This window comes from Sminthopsis crassicaudata, chromosome 3 (genome assembly GCF_048593235.1).
Source record: "Sminthopsis crassicaudata isolate SCR6 chromosome 3, ASM4859323v1, whole genome shotgun sequence".
Lineage (NCBI taxonomy): Eukaryota > Metazoa > Chordata > Mammalia > Dasyuromorphia > Dasyuridae > Sminthopsis > Sminthopsis crassicaudata.
Window position 1 is genome coordinate 112,550,564 of NC_133619.1, and position 22,753 is coordinate 112,573,316.

Below are 22,753 nucleotides of genomic sequence, written 5' to 3' on the forward strand. Positions count from 1 at the left end.
GCACAGCATCTGTAAAAATGAACATTGTGGTGATTGGTGATGGTGGTGATAATGGCAATCAAGTTTACAATATATGTTATACTTGTCTGTGTTTAAAAAAGAGGGAAAATGTGTGTGTGTGTGTATGTGTGTGTGTGTGTGTGTGTGTGTGTGTGTGTGTGTGTGTGTGTGAAAGAGAGAGACAGACAGACAGAGACATACACAAAGAGAGAGACAGAGAGAAAGAGAGAGAGGTCCCAATTAGCTCAGTTTCTTATGAATGTATGGTTCTGAATGAAAATTTCTCATAGGATGGTCATGTGAACAAGGAGATGGAATAGGTTAAAAGCTCTTAAGTAATAGTTTGTAGTAATGTTTTTGAGTATTTGAAAGAAAAGATATAGACCTTAGATTCTAAGAATCTAAACTTCTACCACTTAATTACTAGAACTAAATGAGGGCAACTCAATTCAAATGATTTAGACACCAATTAGCTAAATGAAAAACTCAGGCTTGGATTCCTAGCTTCAGGGCTAGTTGATGCTCTAAAAATCCACATTATACAATGAGAGTCAGAATTACACAACAGTAAACACATGAACCTTTGAAAAATCTGACTTCTGAAGTTGATACAAACATATATTTGTATATATACATATATAATATACATAACTACCTGTGATGGAACAATGGAAAGTTTTATTAAAAGACATAAAAATGTTCTCGATGATAATTGATATTGATTTTTGAAATTAGTATCCATGTGATAATTACTTAATTAATGCACAGTACCCGTCAGCTATAACCCTTTGATTTATATGATAAAGATCATTAAGTTTGAAGGCAAACAACCTGTGTTCAAATTCCTACTCACCACTTATATAGCTTTAGGCAAATTCTGTCACATCTCTGGGCCTCATTTTTTCTATTTATAATATGTGAGCATTATCTAATTTTTTTATTAGTTTGAATCAATTAATTCATACTATTTTCAAAATGGAATGAAAAGGAATTCTTTGGCAAAAGCAGATTTATTGTGGGATTATATTACAGGAGTTATGAGAAAACCATTGAAGAACACTTTGTGTAGTGGAAGGATATCAGTAGACTGGGAAAATATAAATTAGCTCTTTATGGGATATTCCTATCAGTGAATTCTTTGGAAGATGTCCAATTTATCTAATTTGTTTATACAGTTAACTCATTTACTCATGCATATATTCATCCATTGAACATTCAGTAAGTACCTAGTATTGTATAAACCCCAGTGCAGAGCAGCTGTTCCTAATTGGGAAGTGGGTATCATCAATTTACATTCTTAAAGGTTAAAAGGCAACTCTGCCAGGACTTGTATACTTCTCTTGTCCTGTCTGGATTTCCTGAGTGACTTGCTGCTTTACTTAGTAGTTCTATCAATTGTCTCCAGTTTCTTTTATAATTCTACTCTTGGTTAATCATGGAATTCCAGTTCCTGTTTTCTGCCCTGTCTCTTTATTTCTCTATGTTCCTTTGTCATATATTGACCTGATGATTGACACCCTAGGTCCTCTTGAGGATTTGGATTTTCTAAAAGAAGAACTCACATTACTAAATGTCTTCTGCTTTGTGAATAAGAACATATTATTCTCTTTTTCTCTATTTATTTGGTATTCCACATCCCTGATATTTAACTTCCTAGAACAATTAACCTACTTTTATCAATTATATCAATATTATAATCACATAGTGTTTACAAATAGAAAAAAAGTTTTGTAAGAAGAAAAATAATAAAGGTCCCACTTTTCTGCATTTTGAATGAAATATTTTCTTTTAATATTATACATTTATTAATATGAAATATTATCTGGTAAGCCATGGAAATATAAATACCAGAAAGTGCCATCTTCAATAAGCAATGATGATAGATAGGATTCAACATGTATGTAAATAAATTAAATCCAATATAATTTGAGCAAAAAGTCTTTCCTAAGAACCAGTGTGGTTAGAAAAGTTTTCTGATAATGTTTGACCCTTGAGAGGAATCTTTAGAGAAGAAAAGAATTTTGAGGCAGAAATCAGGTTTGTACTTATTCATCCATAAAAGATGACCTATCGCAATTCAATATGATAGAAAAGGAATGATGAGTTAAGGGAAAAGCAAGTTGACTAGTTCATATAGATTATTGAGTGAAGGTAAGTGAATAGAATAAAATAAGGCTAGAAAAGTAGTGGGTAGAGTTAAAATGTATGGTACCTTAAATATTATGCAGGAGAGTTTAAATAAATAGATAGACAAATATATGTATGTATGTATGTATATATATATATATATATATATATATATATGTATATATATATATATATATATATATATATATACCTCTCAGAGGCATTATATGGCCCCTAAATTTTATAACAAAGAAAATTATAGGGTGAAGCATATACCTTAAGAAAATTATTTATGAACTATTTGAATGATAGATTAGATAGAGGAACAAGAAGATACAGGACATTTCAAAAGCTGTTATGCAAATCCAGGAAAAGGGTCATAAAATAAGAATAAAACATGAACAAGAATTGTAACTTCATGAATATAGAGAATTTTATGAATATAAAACGTATGCATAAGTAAAATGAATACTCAGGTTTTGAATCTGGAGGATAATGATGCTCTCAACAGAAATAAGAAAATTTTGTGGAGAGCTGTTTTGGGGACAAGATAATGAATTCCATCTTGGGCTTATTAAATTTTATATACCAGTAGAGCATCTGAAAGTTTTCCAGTTGAAACTGCTTCTCTAGACTAGTCAAACTTCATTCCCTGAGGGTATCTGGAGATATCTCACTCTGGACTTTTGTTCCCTCTCCAAAGTTGCCCTTCTTTCACATTGTCTCTTAAATATCTCAACTCTTATAAATTGAATTTGTCTTAAAAGATTTGAGTCACTATTTTCTGTTACTTTGTGTGGCTTTCCCTTCATGTTAGAATCCCTAATTATAGGTCTTCTTGCATTAAAAAGGCAGGAGAGGTTAATATAGCAAATGAGACTGTGGCAGAGCAATCAGAGCTATAGAGATAATACTATAAATGTACACTATTACCTAGTCAAACATAGAACAGAATATTCAGGAGGGGAATAATTGACAATATGAAAAAAATTTTGACAGAGTTTTATAGGGATAAGTTATTTAAAAAATGATACCCAGTTAGAATTTAAGAGATTGCTGATAACCATGGAGAGAATGATTTCATTGAAGTTCTAGAGCAGAAGTCAAATTAGTAGAGATTGGAAAATTAATAGGAAATAAGGAAGTAGAACCAGGGAGTACATTAGTTACCTTTATATGTAGGCAATTTGACTATGCAATGACAAAGTCACTTTGTACATATGATACTTTATATGGATGATAATGGGGGGGTAGAGAGGGGAAATTACAAGCAAGTATAGCTAAAATACATGAATAAACACAAGTATATGTCTAATAGAAAAGAAATTTTACACATCTTTGTGTAAAACCTGATAAACTATCAGTGTATTCAAAAGTATAGTCTTCCTAACCTATATTTGTAAATATTATAAAATCATCCAGCTTCCCTTTTCTACTTCAGTATAAAATTCCATAATCCATAACTCTAAACCCTATGACTTATCCTCAATAGGACTTTTTTTTCTGGAAAAAACAACATTTAAGTTGTAGTTCAGTTCCTAGATCCAAGGCAGAACTGGTTCTGAGGAATAAGCATGATCTAGTTGCATCTTTTCAATGTGGAGAAGTGTCCATCAGTTGTGCTCATGTTATCATTTAGCTTTTCAATTAACTTAAATTTGAAAGTGACTTTGTCCTGTAAGATCTAGAATTGGACTCGATTTGAAGAGGCATTTTCCTCACTCAATTACATAACCTGTATGAGGAAAGAAGCAGTTTCCTCTACCATTTGTTTTAAGTTCTGTCCAAATTGGGGATTCCCACATTCAGTGCTCCAATTTTCTCTGATTTTATGTTTCAATGTTAATCACTTGTCAGTTTTAGCTTTTAATCTCTGATCTTTTTTTTCTGAATCCTTGACCAACTGCCCTACAGGACAGTATTGAAAACTGATTCTTATTTTTGGTCCACTTCAAATTTAATTCTATTCTTTGTCTCACTGAAATATTTCTTGTTCTATTACATGATTTCTGCTTATTGCTATCCTGCATTGCTTCTCATGATTTATCTCAACTAGACTTTGCACTTTGTATCCAGACTTGATCTTACCCCAGTTATGAAATTAATATCTTCTTGTATATAATGAAATAGCTTTTTCTTCTTCAAAAAACATTTCCCTGGAATGGTATGGTCCTCTGGGCTACCAACAAAGTAACTCAGTGCTAAGTGTTAAAGGAATGGAATGATTATCAATATGGGGCTTTTGCTTATATGTGTGCTCTTCTAGAGAAGCATGAATACTTCAAGTCAATATTTAATCCTAAAATAGGAGTAGTGATAGAATTAATATTATATACATGCACAGACTTAAGATCTTTGACTTGATCTTTTCTGCAATTTCCAAGCTTTCCCTAATAAGAGTCAACTTTTGATTTTCCCAAAACCAGCAGGGGGTAATTGTGAGGAGAGTAATAATTCTAAAAGTTAAAGGTGAGCTACTCCACCATACTTCCTGCCGGGAACCAATCAATCCAAACTGTGAAGAAAACCGATGATGGCAACAGGCTTGAAGACTGAACAGATATGAGTTTTGCAACAACCCTGACACTTATTATTTTATAAATGAAGAAAATGAAGTAAAATACTATTACTTTATGAGTTGACTCATTGACAATTAGATAATTCATATCTGTAAAGAAACTTTCTGTAAAAATTTTAAAAAGGTGGGAGAGGAATACAATTAAATTATTCAGAAACAATCCTTTTTAAAAAAATAGAATATCCTATGATAAACTAAAATATTTTTTAAAAATTAAATTTGTTACAAATGAGAAGTGCCTAACCACTAAGTTAATTCAAGTTAAAACAATTATTATGGAGTTACTTAGAGAAAACCATGTTATTTATTTCCTAACTGAAATTTGGGACTAGGATATCAAGCAGAGTATTTTAATTGCTAATTGCTTTAGGCATATTTGAATTATACAATTGACATCTGTGATATTTGTTGTGATGTGCCACTTAGATGAGTTTCACCATTTTCTTACTAGGTATCAGGTATCTGCACTCTGAATAAGAAGATGCAAGATGAAAAACTCCTTTATCTATGTTTATTTATTTAATTTTTTTTTTTGGTAGGGAGTTTTTGCTCTTTTTTCTTGAGCACCATCTCATAATGCAGTCATTACTTTTTCCTTCTTTGTAATAGATGTTGGCAAAAATCTACTGTGATCTTAAGGACATTATAAAGGCTCATACAGTACAGCCCCTGGGAATGAAAGCTGAGTGAGTTTTGATGTAAACTTAGTCAAAGTGATGTCCATAGTGGTGAATGAATCCTTCTTGTTTTTTGAGAAACAAGAGAAAATTCTAGCTCAGATTGTAGTAGAAAATATGCTGAAATAAAAGAGATTCAAAGTGATCAGGGAAAAAGGAAAATAACCTATATGTTTTAAAATATTATAGCTACTTTCTTTGTGGTAGCAAAGAACTGAAAATTGAAGGCATGTCCATCATTTGGGGAGTAGCTAAACAAGTTGTTTGAATATGATTGTGATAATATTACTATTCATTGAGAAAGGATGAGATGGTTGATTTTAGAAAAACTTGGGAAAGATTTGCCTGAAATAATAAAGAGTGAAGGGAGGAGAACCAAGAGAATACATGGTAATGACAATGTTGTTAGAAGAATAATTGTGAACAACCCAATTAGTCTTAGTACTATATATATTCAACTATATATAGTTGAACTATAAAATCAACTATAAAATACCAGTGAAAGAAAATGATATCTACCTCCAAGGAAAGAATTGATAAAAAGAAGTACATTTAGTATGATTTTACATACATTTATACATCTGTATCAAATAGTGGCCTTCCTTATCGTGAAGTAGGAAGAGAAAGAAAGAAATAGTTCAGAACTTAAGATGTAACACAAAAATATTTATTAAATTTTAAAAAAGAACCAGGAGGCAACTTGACTAACTTTTAGTCATTTAAGATATCAAAAAATTCAAGACAAATTTCCAGAGGTGACTGGTGAGAAATAAAGTTGAATGTCATGTTTCAAGTGTTCCATGCCAGGAGGTTATGCCTGACAAGGAATATGGATATGATTTGTAGCAATAAAAGGTTGCATAAGTTCTTGTGACTTTTAAACTTCTGTCACCTGACCCTGTTCTTCTAATTCAAAAAAATTCTTTTCAGCTAGAAATCTCCTTGAGCCATTTCTACCTTAATTCACTTATGAAACTTATTGAACAGAGGATCATTAGTCTGCTGTCTTACATTTATTCTAGAAAGTTCAAAGCAAGATATAAACTAGCATTGGGAGAGGAAAATATAAGAGAATAAAAGCATTATTACATATCACTTAATTGCATATAAAAACTAAATAATTTGGAATCATGATATTAAATATTAAGAATGGATTTGACTTTTTGGGCTGTGCTTAAAATTTTACAGATAGATAAATCCAATGATGCATCTTTAAGTCAAGGGACTAGGACACAGAGAGGGAGGAAGAGGGAGAGAAAAAAAGAGAAAGAGGTGGGGATTGAGCAGAGAATTTTACGTGTATGTGTGTGTGTGTGTGTGTTTGTGTGTGTATTTTCTTCATTCTTATTTTTTTTTCAATCAGTCCCCTTTATAAAAACGATTCTCTACTATAGAATCTGGAATAATATAAAGTTAATAATAATAATAATAGCAAAGTATACAACAACAGGGGAAAAGATAGATTGGTCCTGAAGTTGACTTGAATGCACAGATGCTTATGTATAGAGGCAGGTACGTGGTAGTATGGATAGAGAGCTAGACTTGTAATCAGAAAAACTTGAGTTAAAATTCTACTTTAGACATTACTAGATTTTTGATCCTGTGCAAAGTCAATCAACTCAGTTCCCCATCTGGACCAATGGGGTTAATTTAATAGCACTTAAATCTCAAAATTTCTGTGAGGATCAAATATAAATGTTATCATCATCATTATCAACATTATACTTAGTAGTAGTTGTTCAGTTATGTGACCCCATTTGGGCGAATTAGCAAAATATAATTATGTAAGGAAAAATGGGACACCTGAGAGATAGAAAGTAGAACTAATTTCTATTTTCTGCCATCTTCAATTTAATTCAGGAAACAATTACTAAGCTGCTCTGTATAAGGCATTTTTTCTAGGATGAGTATGAAAGAAAGAAAGAAAGAAAGAGAGAGAGAGAGAGAGAAGAGAGAGAGAGAGAGAGAGAAAGAGTGAAAGAAAGAAAGAAAGAAAGAAAGAAAGAAAGAAAGAAAGAAAAGAAAGAAAGAAAGGAAGGAAGGAAGGAAGGAAGGAAGGAAGGAAGGAAGGAAGGGAAGGAAGGAAGGAAAGAAGAAAGAAAAGAAAAGAAAGAAAAGAAAGAAAGAAAGAAAGAAAGAAAGAAAGAAAGAAAGAAAAGAAAAAGAAAGAAAGAAAGAAAGAAAGAAAGAAAGAAAGAAAGAAAGAAAGAAAGAAAGAAGAAGAAGAAAGGAAGAAAGAAAGAAAGAAAGAAAGAAAGAAAGAAAGAAAGAAAGAAAGAAAGAAAGAAAGAAAGAAAGAAAGAAAGAAAGAAAGAAAGAAAGAAAGAAAGAAAGAAAGAAGAAAGAAAGAAAGAAAGAAAGAAAGAAAGAAAGAAAGAAAGAAAGAAAGAAAGAAGAAAGAAAGAAAGAAAGAAAGAAAGAAAGAAAGAAAGAAACCTTCTCTGCCCTGAAGGATCTTAAAAACTTCCCTGGCTATATAAAATGTAAGCAAATTAGTAAAAAAAAATTTTGAATTGAGAGCCCATTAACAGACTGGAAGGGTCAGAAAAGGGTTCATGGAAGAAGTTTGTTGAGTTGTTCTTGAGATAAGGAGGAAGTATTGAGTCCAGGCAGGATAATTAATTTATGCTAGTACAAACAGGTGAAAAAATGGAGCTTAACTCTGAAGAATGTGTATCAATCCAGTCACTTGGTGGTACAGTGGATAAAATGATCTGCCTAGTTAGGAAAACTCTTCTTGAATTCAAATCTTTCCTCACATATTTACTAGTTGTATAATCCCTACAAAAGTCATTTAATCATATTTGCCTCAGATTCCTCATTTGTAAAAGGAGCTGGTGAGGAAAATGGTAAACCATTTCAGTATTTTTGCCAAGAAAAACCACAAATTGAGTCACAAAGATTAAAACACTATTGAAATCCAGATAATCTAGAATGAAGCATATATAGATGAGAAGAGCAACAAGATTAGAAATGTAAAGTGACAAGTCTTAAGAGTAAACCTAAAAATTTAAGCATGTCATGTGCTTGCATATATTTATGTGTATAGCATGTATATGCCTATTAAGACACTTATATGCTATATTTATACATTATGCATATATCTGAATATGTGTATATACACACATTTATGTGCATCTATCTATCTAGACCTAGATAACAAATAGTTGTGAGAAGGCTTTGATGCTGAGAAATCAAAAGGTTAAGGACAATCCAATAAGAATATCTTTTTATGTCAAAATACATTGACAAATGACAAAATACATTAAAGCCATTAAATTCATACACAATAGGTAAAAATTAACTTAATTCAGCAAACATTTGAGTACTTACAATTGTGTTCAGGCTTTTTGTATTAAAGATAAAAATGATCCCATTATTTGCCATCAAGAACCTTATTCCTATTAAGGGGAGTGAGAGGAAATAGGTCACACATACAAATAATTATAATTAGGGGTAGGAATGAAATGGCTCTAGGGGGAAAGGAAGAAAGTCTTCTAAAGCTGTTTTGAAGAAGGACAGAAAACATTCTGGGGGGGGGAATAAAAAGGTTTCAGAAAACAGAGATAAAAAAGGAATTCCATTATAATCATTGTCATCAACCTTGCTCAAAGGCATGGAATAAGGAGAATGCATATTAAGGTTAAGAAACTTTGAATAATCCAGAAAACAGGAAATGTATGAAGGGCAATGTTGAGAATTGGAATATTCAGTAGGATTCAGATTGTGAAGGAGCTTAAATGTTCTTCCCAATAATTGTATATTATAGTGGATAGAAAGTTACCCTGGAAACCAGTAAGATTTGATTTCAAGTGATACCTCTGACATATACCTACTGTCCTCTGACCATGAACAGTTATTTTAAATTCTTTGAGATAATAATTTAGAGATTGTTGCATCATTGAAGGGGTCAAAAAGTCAGCCAAAACAGTTCTATCCCCCCAAAAAAAGGAAAAAAAAAACAAAATTTTTTTTAAATAGTAAATATTAGTTAAGCTAAATCAAATATATATTTTATCAAGTTTCCTAATAATATACTCTCTTGGGTTGGAAAAAAAACAAAACAAAACAAAACAAAATAAAAACATTGTAGCATAAGTTGTTATAATTGCATCCCATTTTATTGAAACACAACATGAAAATTTAGATATGTATAATAAATGAAAGGGACTTGATTTAATTTACAAATCATTTTCTGATTATTGTGAATATATTTGTGGATTTTTCTAGTATATTTCAAAACAACATTGATTTGACAACATTTAACTAAAAGAAAACTTTTCAGGTTTACTTATCTTTCATTATGGAAAGAAAATTTCTTAAAGAAAGTAAGAATATAAAGTAATGATAAAAGATGCAATAAATTTCTGCTATATGTTTCAATAAAAATTACTTGTTACTTGGAATCTCAAAATTATATTTATTCAATTAACATTTGTTTTTTCCTTGGCCAGAATGAATTTGGGTGAATTACAAATCAAAATGGCTCGAGTGTTTATCCCCATCTTTAAAAAAATAATTTTTAATAAAACTTTGATGTATCATTTTCAAAGTAAAGTCAATGGGTATAATATTCAGAATTACATCTATCAAAATATTTGGGGTTTATGCTCTAAAAGTTACTTTTTGATTTCTCTTTTTTTTTTCCCTTGCATTTAATGTGAGACCTCCTCTTTTCCCAGATTTATACCTCTAGCTTTCCTTTATCAATGTATGTACTTAAACATTTCATAAATGGAGGTGGATTATTTCTAAAATGTCTAAACTTACTTACTATTTTTTTGATTCTTGAATAAGAAAAAAAATAATAATCTGCCTGACAGAAATTGTTTGAGTTGAATATGGGATGAATAAGGGTCTTTATTCCCAACTGTATTCAATTTTTATCTTAATAATAGTCAAAAGTTTATCTGTACCATAATTTTCCTTTATCAACTGTTTCTGATAAAATCTCTGCTGTCATTTAAGATGATAGTATGATTCTCTTACTATTCAGAGAATTTTAGAGGTTACAATGAAAAATCTGTGACTACTACAAAAAGGAATAGTAAAACATTAATTATCTTTTAAAAAGTGATGGCTTTTGGAAACACATTTAAGAATATTGAATAGTCTATTAATAGTGAATTGATTGACCAACAATATAAATTTATGTATTTAGCCATTTGTTTTTAAAAGAAAGAAATTCTCTTGGAAAGATATGCTGAAATAACCAAGATTAGCAATCAACAAAAGTTAGGATCCAAACTAAATATTTTTTATGACCACCTGACTGAATCTAAAGTTGTTTCAAAGCAAAGCAGCAGCCCGAGTTTTCCTTAGCTCTGAGACTGAGCTGAGATCTCATAAAGCAAAAGATTCTACAAAATATTTCCAATATATGTTCTCCCTCAAAGGCAATAAGGTAGTACTGAAGACAGCTCAGGAAAAAAACAAAAACATTCAAGTCAGAAAACCAAAGTTTAAGTGTTACCTCTGATATGTACTATATTGTGTTACTATGTATGATTCATTTAAATGATAAGCAATAAATAACGAATAATAAGAAATAAAATGAATTTCATTTCCAGTTTAGCATACCCATATCACTGGTATAGATGTGATCCTTTCCCCTTAATTAGAAATCATTTCCAAATAGCTAAAATCAATTCAACAAGTTAAAAGATTCCACCTGGAAATTTAGGAATTATTAACCCTGTGCTGTAGCAGCTGCAGAATTTAAAGACTAGATGTCTCAATGTATAACTGTCATCTATTCTATTTTTCACAATTTATATCATTTCAAGAATAGAACCCCAGTCTTATTAGTAATTTAATTCTATACCACATACACTTCCTTGACACAAAGTACATATTGTTGAATTACTCTACATTATAGGGGCTCTGAGGGAGAGGAACTTCCAAGTTACTTTTATGTCTTCCCTATAAAGATGTATCTATTGCAGAAATTCCCTGATTATTTTTTTTAAATGGCAAAATATTAAGCTGGCACAGATACATACATAGCTTCTAGAGAATCATTTGTTAACTGACTTTAAAAATCAGTTTTATTTTTTAAAAATATGGTACAATGATCTATATGGTTATATAACAGTCTTATTACTTTTAGCAAACTACCTTTGAAAGTTACATTTTTTCATATTTTGAAAATCATTTTGTGCCCATAACTTATTCTGAAGTTGTCAATGAGCCTCTTCTATAGTGTTTAAATCTTGCTACAAACTTTTGATCAAGAGCAGTACAATTTAATCCAATTCATTGTTGCTACAACCAAAAAATTTATAGAAACACAAATCCACATTTGAAGACTAAAATGAACCAACTTCATTTAAGGAAGTTAATGATCTTTAAGTTTCTTTAATAATCTACATTGACATCACAGATATTCCCCTAATGTTAGTACTGCATTGTGTAGTTCACATCATTTTTATCTTATTTACAATTTCTAAAAATGTTACATGAAGATGTTACTTCAAATAGGGTTAATTACAGATGACTAAAATGATAATTTTATTTTGTTTTTATATATTTTATAATAATACATCAAATATGTCATGGAATAGAACAATAACATTTAACTGGTTTCTTTATTACATCAGAAAATAAGTAAGCAACACTTGCAGCAATTGGGTCAATACTCTGTCAAAATAATGGGGGCACATGGATAAGAATGGGAAAGGATGCGCAGCTTTTGATAACTTTTGATCTCCTTTCACTTTTCTTCCCATGGTCTTCTAAACTATCTGTGATCTGACTTTCAATCATAATTCAATTGAAATTGATCCTCCAAAGTTAATAATGATCTTTTAATTTTCAAGTAGAAACTATTTTCTAAATTCTTATCCTTTTTTGCAAGGTTGGCAAAATTTTGACTGTTATCATCTTCCTTCTTTTTTATATCCTTTCCTCTCTGGATTTCTGTCATTGCTTTCTCTTGATTCTTCCATAGGCTCAATCTTAATGTTCATTGGATATCTCCAAATCCAAAATAGAAAATTCCAAATAGAACCATTTTCCTCCAAACGCTCCTTTATGTAAACTTTTCTTCTTACAATCAAGAATACTCACATCTTTCCAGTGATCCAGATTCACAATATTAGTGTTATCCTTGAATTTAAATGTTTATTTACCCCATAACTCTCTATTGGGCATTTAATATTTTTATGGACTTTTCCTATCTTTCCAATCTTCTTACAAGTTACTCCTATTCAAAATTTGGACTCCTAGCAATTCCTTGAACATCACACTACTTCTAATGGCTGAGCCATTGAACTGACTGTCCAACATAATTGGAATTTTCTGCCGTGTTGCCTCTTGTTTTAATTTTCCTGGCTCGCTTTAATATTCAGCCCCAAACTTATCTTGTATAGGAAGTTTTTCCAGGTACTTCCAGTTGCCAATGCCCTACTTTCTATCTATCTGCGTACCTTTTGCATATATTTAGTTATTTACACATTGTGTCCCCCATTCAAATGTAATCATTTTGAGGACAGTCTGGCTTTTTAGCTATTATTTATATTTCGAGAACTTAGCATACACACCCTGATCAAATAAATTATTCAATTTATTTTCCAATTCTTGTTGAATGACTTACTGGTTGCTTCATTTGAAAAAACAACCAAATCAAGAGGAACATATGGGTAATTCTTATGCTTAAAAAATATATCCTAACAGAACAATAAAAAGATCATCATTAAATTTTAAAAATATATTTATTTTATCCAAATCTTAGGGCTGGGAAGTACTAAATCAGATAGTAGTCCCATAGACAAATATCCTTCTTTCAAGCAACTACGTGATAATCATATTTATAATATAAAACATCATATTTTAAAATAAGTCTGGAAAGGAAATAGTGTATTTGCTATTCATTCAGAATAACATTAACAATCATGAAACTATGAAAAATAAATTCATTGTGCAAACGAGATTTGCAAAATACCTAGGACAATGCCTGGCATAGAGTAAGTGTAAGATAAGTGTTTATTTCTTTCATCATCCTCTTTGTGGTTTTACTTGGGAATAGGCAGAGAAGAAGGAATCAAAGTCCATGCATTTGCATGATCATTCTCAAATTCTTCCCTTTCCTGTACCCAAAATAGTTTTCTCCTGGTTCTCAAAACAAAAGCATTTCTCTTTCCCCAAGCATTCATGTCACTTTGATAGGTCATCTAAGCTTGCATATTAGAACTATTGTTAGATGTGGAGTCTAGAGACATGAATTCAAATACTTGCTGTCCTAGGTAAACCACATAATATCTCTTTTCCTCAAGTTCACATCTTCAAAAAAAGGATATTTGACCAGATGACCTTTTATGTCCCCCTCAATCCCAGATCTATAATTTTAAAACATGCAAAAATCCCCTTGCTTCCTTGTTCATATTTGGAAAATATCTCCAAAGAAACTAAATGAAAAGAAAGCAAGACTGAAAAAAAACATAGATATACATTAGTTTGTAGAATAAAGATTTCTGATCCTACTTTTAACTAATGTTGATATGGAGATTAGCTTGATGGTTACAATTTATCCTCAGCTCAATTTAGAGTAAATGTTATACAAAGATAATCTATTTTTTTGATTCTAGATGAAGTTGACCCAACTTTCATTTCTGGTTGGATCATAGTTATCTTCAGAACTGGCATGCCAATTTTACATTTTGACATTTGCTCCCCATATTTCTTACCTATGACCCAGAGTTGTGGAATATCTTACAGTTTATAGTTGTGAGTTTTATACAAGCTCCCTGAAATATGATCTGGAGTAATGACACTTTCTTCACCCCAATGACTACTTCTTGGGTTATAAATCACTGTGCAATGACTTCATAGTTACTGCCTTTTCAACCATACTCCTAAACAATTGTTACAAAACTAGTGATGGCACAAAGGGAAGTGTGATGGATTCAAAGTTAGGAAGAATTCTGATCCTGCCTCTGACACTAATTAGTAGTCTGACCTTAGACAAGCCATTTAAATTTTCTTTCTAAGTGCCTCAAATGATATCCTAGGACTTACCTCTTAACTCATAGATGAGATATGACCAAAATCATAGAACCTCCAGTTAAGCTAATATTGGACCTCTATCTTTTTCAGAAGTCTTGTATCTTTGCTAGTGAATGGCTTTTCTTGGAGTCTATCCAGATTCTCTTTGTTGGCTCATCAAGCCTGGTCAAGGTGCTCCTTGAGGTGTGGTCTTCCAGAATATTATTAGAGCTTTACAATACCAAAACAAATAACACACATAACAGACAAAACTTTGTTCACAAGGAAGATAAGAATTATTTCTTTAAATCTAGGAAAAAGGATTGTTAATAACCAGGTTCACTCTCGTTTATCCTCATTTTAAGACCTCAGTCTTTGATAGTTGAGCTAGTCTTCTCCTCTATCCAGATACCATCCAGAAAGGACACCCATTGGGTTCACTCAGTTTTGATGAGGATAAATTCTTTAAATAGAATGCCTAAGGCTAGGGTAAGCAAATGAAATAATAAAACTTCAAGTCTAGCCCATGAATGATTACAATTCATTAACTTATTGTCAATCAATCAAAGTGGATTGACATCCTCAGGGAACACCTGCTCTTCAAGTGCATATAAACTGTGAACCTGCTGCCATGCCTATCTTTGGACTTAAAAGAAAGATGGTAAAATGACCATCTCTTTATTATATGTGGGCATTAGTAATAAAATGATGAAATTACCCAGAAAGTTTATTTCTGGAACCTTTGAAAAATGTCACAAATGCAACATTCCATTAGTGGCCTTGCAGAATATTACCATTATCAGTTTGAAAAATCAAAATACCTTAATAACATGATACAAATAATAGACATAATTTCCATCAAGGAAAGAAAAGTCTCATTTCCTTATAGATAAAACATAAAACTTAATTTGATTTTAACACTAATGGATTACAAGAAGAACTAATATCTACCTTTCCTATGACCAATCCTTGTGTTTTCTGAGACTTATTTATGTATTATTTAGATTTATTTAATAAATTTCATAAATAACCCTAATGATTTCTTCTGTAGGAAAATCCTTCTTCCATAGTGAATTCCATCTTTCTTCCATAGATCTTATTTTCTAATATTTTTATGACTTTTTACTCTTTTTTTTTTTTGCTGTCCAGCTATGATGCCTAGCCTATCAATAAAGATAATACATTAGTAAAGGAATTTTCACAGATGAGATAATAAGAAATAATTCAAAATTATTTATGATCATATTTGGTTATTCTAGCACTCTGGAATTACTATATTTGCCACTTACAAACCATATATTTTGGTTAGTTTTTGAAAGGCATTTTTTAACTTCATAATTTTTGTAGTGTTTCTATTTCCAGAATAAACACTACACACAGACACAGACACACACACACACACACACACACACACGAACTCTCATTTGATTTTTACTTTAATCTACTTCTTTCAATACAACTTTGGATCAAGTTACGGGAAATCAAGCAGTCAAACTTTATGAACAATTAGAATAATTTTGAGATATAAATATACATACATTTGTATATATGCATTTATATGTGTGTGCTGTATGCTAATATTTTTTATAGATTATAGTCCAAAAAAGTGACCATTTAGGAGGATAACATTACAAAACCACAAGTTCAATTGGTATGGTATTATGCTAGTCTCTCATTTTGAAGCCTCATGACCTAAGTAAAGAAATATCATGATCAAAGCTATATATATATATATATATATATATATATATATATATGTATATTCAATGGTGATGTGCCAATGACTAGAAGCTATATGCTTTCCAGGATAAAACTTAATTGAAGCATAAAATTATATAGGACAGGCTATAACAAAAAGTGGCTTGGCAATAAAGACAATATGTATTAGATAGGAGAGTTAAGTCCTAGAATTACTCCTAACTCCTTCATAGTCTTCTGCCAAGGTATCATCTTGTTCTGGATGAGGCCCTGAGATAGAAATTCCAATTGTGTTTCTACTAAATGTTTTTTCCTGATAGTCTCCTCACAAATAAAATCATCTTCCCCATTCATAAACAAGTGAATAAATGAAGCTTCAGCATGATTATTGATTTATTATTAAAAATCAGTTTGTTTTGATGTGGAAATTTTATAAAGGAAAATTGCTAAATATAAAATGAAAAATTGAATCTGAAAACAAATTCATATGTCAATCATAACTATGATTTGTTACCTATATAGCTTTTTAACTCTTATGCATACTGATAAAAATGATGTTTCACTGAATACTCTGTGGCACAAATCAAAGACAAAAACTTTTAAAAATTTCACAAAATAGAAAACTTTGATAATTCCTTGTTCTACTATTTAAGTTTTTACTTTCAAATTTGAGAACGTTTGGAAGACTCTTCAGTAGTTTTTGGAAAAAAAACACTTCCCTCCCCCCCACCTGGACAAATGAATACTATTTTAACTAATTAGCATGTAGATAAACTGAAACAATATATTACTAAATATAGTGCTGAGGCTGCAATTAATCAAGAACAAAGAGCCAATGCACTGTGGAAGCTTAAGGATGTACAAAAATCCATCAAATACAATCAGTACTAAGTACATAGTCTAATGAGAAAATCAGATTTATCATAAATATATAAATATTAATAACTAATTTCAAATTAAATTCAACCAGCATTGGAAAAATCCTCATTACTCATTATCCAGAATCAAATGTCACTCTCAACATTTTATGATTAAAAAAGTCTATCCAGCAAGAATTTTATATTTGTTTCCAGAATGCAGATAACCCAGTGGTGTTTATGATGAAGAGCAGTAAAACTGATATTCATATTTGGAAATGTTTTATATTTTATATGTTTTTTCTCCCAAAAACTTTGTTATATACTATGTAATCCATTTCAATTTACCTTAATTTAGTTGTTCTTCAATTTAATTACTTCATATTTGCTATAAAATTCTCAAGTTTATTAACTTAAAAGTTATCCTTAATGGTGTAATTGTTAGCAAAAGTGACAATCTTATTTTTTTCAAATATTGAAGTCTTGAACCTAATGGATTTACTAAGTTTATTTAGATCTATGTGCTAATTTTATATACTATGGAGCAGCAAGTTTTAACCAAGGATCCTCAGGCACCAAAAGGATCCATGAAGAGCTTTCAGGGGATGCATGAATATGGATGTGAAAAAAGGAAAATCTTTATTACTATTATCCTCTAACTGCAATTTCATATTTCCTTCAATTATTAATGCAAGCAACCACCATTATTCTGTGATGGAGGTCTACTGGGCTTAACTAGATTGTCAAAGAAGTTCATGGCACAAACTGATGAATCTAAAGAATCTTCTACCAGACAACTTTTACTTTGTTTTTTTTTTTTGGGGGGGGGATACATGATTCTCAAAGAATATGCACAACAAAATATATTTAACCCAATTTTTTAAAAAAGTAATATTAGATAATGGACTATTAAAATGAAGTCTCAAAAAGTATCTGATTTACCAAGGCAAAAATTATTTTTTATTTTATTCAACTAAACAGAAGATGCAATTTTAAAGGATTAGTAATATTTTCCAAAGATAAAAAAGGGGGGATGGATTTGACTAAAGAAAATACAAAATTAGTATTGAGTCCTCTCTAAAAGCTTTTTAAATTCCCTTTCCTAAAACTATATTTATAAAAATCATATGATTATCTCATTTTATATTTTAAAAGTTTACAACAAAAAAATGGAAAATAAAACAGAGAAATTAGCGAAAACTTAATATGATTTTAAGAAAAAAAATCATCCTTTGTTTTTTACTACATCATTAAAAATTTATATGGCAAAATGTACACTTTATATTTATATGGTATAATGTATCTTAAACCTTGTTTAAATAAATTATATAACAGGAAACTTTGGCATAAAACATACATATATTTAAATTTATGTAATTTAGAAGATCTTAGAGAAAAAATGTTGTAATGCCTTTAGCAAAAAAAGTAAAAATATGATGATATATTTAATGCTATATTTATGTTTCAGTGCCATTGACTTGACAAAGAGCATCAAACTAGAAGTTAAACTTTTAAAATTTTTATCACTGTTCCCACTAAGTTCTTTATGAAGTCTTGGCATTAATTATTTCTCCAGTTATAAAACAGGTACCAAAAGTAAAAATTGTAAAAGTTGTTAAAAAAAATCTCTATAGTATAATTTACAGGAGAAAAAGCTCTATGAAGCAAATGAAAATTTAAGGATTGTCTCTTAGTCCATATAGTATATACATAAACTAAAGATAAGTTACTATACCATAATATTAAGTCAGTTGTCTAAACATTTAAAATCAGAAGTATTTTCAGTTTTAATTTTCTCTCTGTCCCAGGAACTGGAGCAATCCAAAGTTTTCACACTTCCTCTTTGTGACAAAGAACTTTATCAGCAACTAAAGCATGCCTTTTTCAAATACTGAAGTTCAATATTCATGACAAGCTGAAGACATTGACTTAGTATAAAAATTCAGGAATAACTGATTAGAAAGGGAAAGGTACAAGACTAAAGTGACTTGGGCATTGAGCATGTCACAATAATATGATTATATTTGAAAGGACTTCTCTGAAGTCAGTGACATATATCACAAGTTTGTTTTCTAGAGTAGCTAAGAAATAAAGGACAGATTCTCATTGCAAATTAATTTCTCTTCATTTCCTTCCCACAAATTTCATGTTAGGTTCTAAATTTAGCAATTAACTTCTCGAATAATTCCCCCCATCCATTTTCAATTCCAAGTGTATATGTTGAGGTCCAAAGAAGAAATCACTGCATATTAGTGTTGGCAATACTTTTTCTAATGAGTTTCCTATGTAATTATATGACATTTCTAACATCTCATTGTAGCTCTTTCCAGTTTCAGTTTTTTTGAAGAAATATATACATACTTATCCCCTCTCTTTGCTTTGTATTCCTTCTCTAATTTTATATGAGTCACAAATCAAGACCCTAAAATTCCAGATAACTAATTAATAAAATTGAACAGTTCCATTCCATGAGTCCAATTTTGCTAAATATGCATACATCACCAGATGCAAAGGTTTTCTGAATCTGACACCAACAGTGGTAACCTAGGACAAGCATAGGAAACTTATACCTGAAGATTACATGGTTTATCAAATCAATAACTAAAATTATCTGGCAAAAGAACAACAGGCATCAACCAAGATCACTTACAAACAAACATTTAATAACAATACATTTTGGTGACAAAATGAAGCCTAAGATATTCTGAGCTAAAAGTGATTATTTGGAAAGTTTAGATCCCAGAAAAGCTAAATGGGGACAACAAACAAACAAAAACTGAAGAAACCCTGATGTTGTTATGGAAACTTGAGGATGTTCTGGTTGCCCCAAGGAAGTTACTATACCTGTGTCCACATCCTTCACCTGTTGCCTGACCGGAATCCACAGATTCAACTTTCATCTCTTGAAGGACCAAGGTCTTTTCATGTTCTCCAGTAAACTCCATTCCTGGCACCACCTCTTCCTCCAGGGACTCCACATAGAAGACTGTCCGGGGAGGATGCTGCTGATTCTGACCAGGTAATCCCTGATGCAGTCTGGTAGCAGCAGGGGTTGGGGTGCCATTGAGAGGATTGGAGGAAGAGGAGGAGGAAGAGGAAGAAGAGGACGACGAAGAGGATGGCTTTTTCCAGAAAGTGCCCCCGCTGCCCCTCTCCTGGCTTTTCAGTATTCGGCTCTGGCTTGGCCCCCAGTGCTCAAAACTGCCACTGCTATCCTGCTGGAGACAGCTGCCCCCCGCCGGTCCACCTGGGGAAGAGGAAGGGTGGCTGAAGAGTTTCCAGCGGAGTCTCAAGATGTGTTTCACATCAAAGTCTTTTCTTCCGGAGCCTGACATGATTTCCAAAGGGAAGAAGAGAAGTAGAACCGACTGCAGATAAGGCGAGATAGGAGAGTTAAGGGCTAGAGTCTTAGCGGTATAGGATAAAAGAAGGCAAAGGGAAAAAGACAGTCTGCTCCTTCACGCTCCTCTTTGGACACGGACCCCGAGTGAATGTCACTGTTGGGTTGACTGTCCAGCCACTGGCTATGAGCTGCCGCCTGTCGAAAGGACCGCGTACCGCGGGACCGCGGCTCCACAAGCTGTTTCTTCCTGGAGAGGACCCTCTCAGCCTGTTTGAGCTGAGATCTAGACAGAAGCCCAGGTCTGGAGGAAGGAGAAAAGAGAACTCGCACAGATCCGCGAGGGGCAAGGTAGGAGAGGAAAGGAGGATAAGATAAGGTGGGAAAACAGAGGCTTCAGGAGAGATGCGCTTGGAGAGCCAAGGGGGAGAGGGAGGTCTGTGCGCGCACCCGCACGCACAGTCAGAAGCGCAGGCAAGCAGCGGACGGCAGCGAGATAACCCCTAATCAAAGGCACAGGAGCTCCTGAGCTCCAGCTCGGACGCGTTGGGCCGCCTCCTAAACCAGTGGAGACTCCAGTTCCTCTCCTAATCAGAACCCTAGAGTTCAAAGCCTAGAAGAGCGCCGAGAGCCAGCGAAAAGTCGCCTGAGCGCTCTGCCCCCCTCCATCGGAGTGCGCCGGTCCTTCCTCCACTGGCTCTCAGGGGAGTCCCATGCTTGCAGGTTATCTGTGCTAGCCAAGAGATAGCTAACAAGAGAAAAGGGCAGCTCTTTATAGTGAGCTTCCTCTGCGTCACCCCCCTCCCCAATTAGAGAAAGAGAAGGAAGAAAAGATAAAGAAAAAGAGAGAGGGGGACGCTTTTAAAGCTTCTAAGGTCCTCACAGTACAATTTTCTGTCTGCCTCTGCGCCTCCCCCTCCCCCGTAAGTGACGCAGATGTGCACTGGGGCCTATACAGAAAGGCAGAGGGAGGGAGGGAAGGCTTCAATCTTCTTTATGCAAGTAAGTCTGCAGGTCTGATTGTCCCCTAGTGCGGGTACTGTCACCCTTTGTATCCTGGCCCCCTACCTTAACGATATTGCTACCAAGGCAATAAAAAGTAAAAGAGAGGTTTTATACTTTGCATCAGGGACCCACCAAAGCATGAATCTTAGCAGCCTAAACTTAATAGACTGGGATCAGTGTGCAGGGTGCAGGTTAATGACTTAGAGCGTCTTGAGAGCGGTACTCATTAGCTTCTTGCCTTAGTTTTCGGGCAATAGGAATAAATGCCAGACTGAGAGGCGCTGAGTGTCAGAGGAGAACGCTGTCACCCGCCTGGCTCCTACCTTCTGATCCTGCCATTAATGCACACAGACAGTGCTGCACCCTTGGGAGGTGTAGTCACAATACAGAAATTGGCTGATGGACAGCTGCCCACATGGGAGGAGTTTTGCCAAACACAGTGCATTTGGGATCTAGGCACAGAATGAAAGCTTTTTTCTGGGGAAAAGTAAATGGAAGAAAATGGCAAAAGTATAATAAAAAAAGTATTCATTTTCAGTGTAAAAAAATCATCTGAAAAAATTCATGAGATACTGTGGGCAGCAAGAAATCTGTATTCAATGTCTCCTACTTTGCTGATCAGAATTTGGAGAAGGAAGGATGTGGTTTTTCCTCATAAAAATATTAGGAAAAGTCATTCTTCTTTAAATATTACTAATTTTACTGGTTTTGCCTTTGGTGTTAAAGAATCCTTTCCAATTAACCTTTGAGTAAGTCCTAAATTAAGGACAGTGGAACCAAAGAGCATTGGGTTTTCCAACAAAGACTTTCTTTCCCATTCATGAAAATCTCAAGGCTCAGACATTCCCAAGGGAAGCCAGGTGTCAAACATTAAAGAATTACTTCATTACTAGTGAATAATTTTTTTTTTCATTGAATAGTTGATCTAGTCATAAACTAACTAAAAATTATGAAGCCTGGCCTAGACAAAGTTGGACATTTTAATAAAACAAGAAATTCAGTGCACAAAGCCTGGCTTTCAAGAAAAACTAAAATCACCATTGCACATATTGACTTATGCCACAACAGCTCTCCACATAATCCCTTGTGCCTTGATTTTTGTCTAAGTGTTTAGTGATAAAGAAAAAGACAAAAAGTCTTTCAAAGTAAACAATAGTCATTGATCATATTTACCCAGGAGTTAGATCAAGTAAATATTTTACTTTAGAACAAATGTAGCTCTTTTATATAGTCATTTTGGAAAGTTAAATTTCACACTTCTGTGTTTAGTTGTTTAGAAATTTATTGTTGTCCAAGTTTTTTTTTTAATTTTCCTAAAAATTTTAGAAAATATAAAACCACAAAATCGCAAATATTTTCTTCATGTTAACATCTTATTATGTTTGAATTTGCCAAACCCTCCACTCAAGAATAGATATATACATACAACAAAACAATAAGAAATAGAAATTTATCATACTCATATCCTTCCTTGTTGTCATTCTCTTGA

At 32.5% G+C, this 22,753-nt stretch overlaps 1 protein-coding gene across 1 annotated transcript in view; it reads right to left on the bottom strand.

Moving 5' to 3' along the window:
* The window catches only part of KLHL1 (kelch like family member 1), a 605,136-nt gene extending 584,073 nt beyond the window's left edge, over positions 1–21,063 (bottom strand). The window contains exon 1 of the mRNA XM_074299230.1: positions 19,764–21,063. Coding sequence (XP_074155331.1) covers positions 19,764–20,254 — 491 coding nt within the window. The 5' untranslated portion in view covers positions 20,255–21,063. The remainder of the gene's footprint in view (positions 1–19,763) is intronic.
* Positions 21,064–22,753: the final 1,690 nt, after the last annotated feature.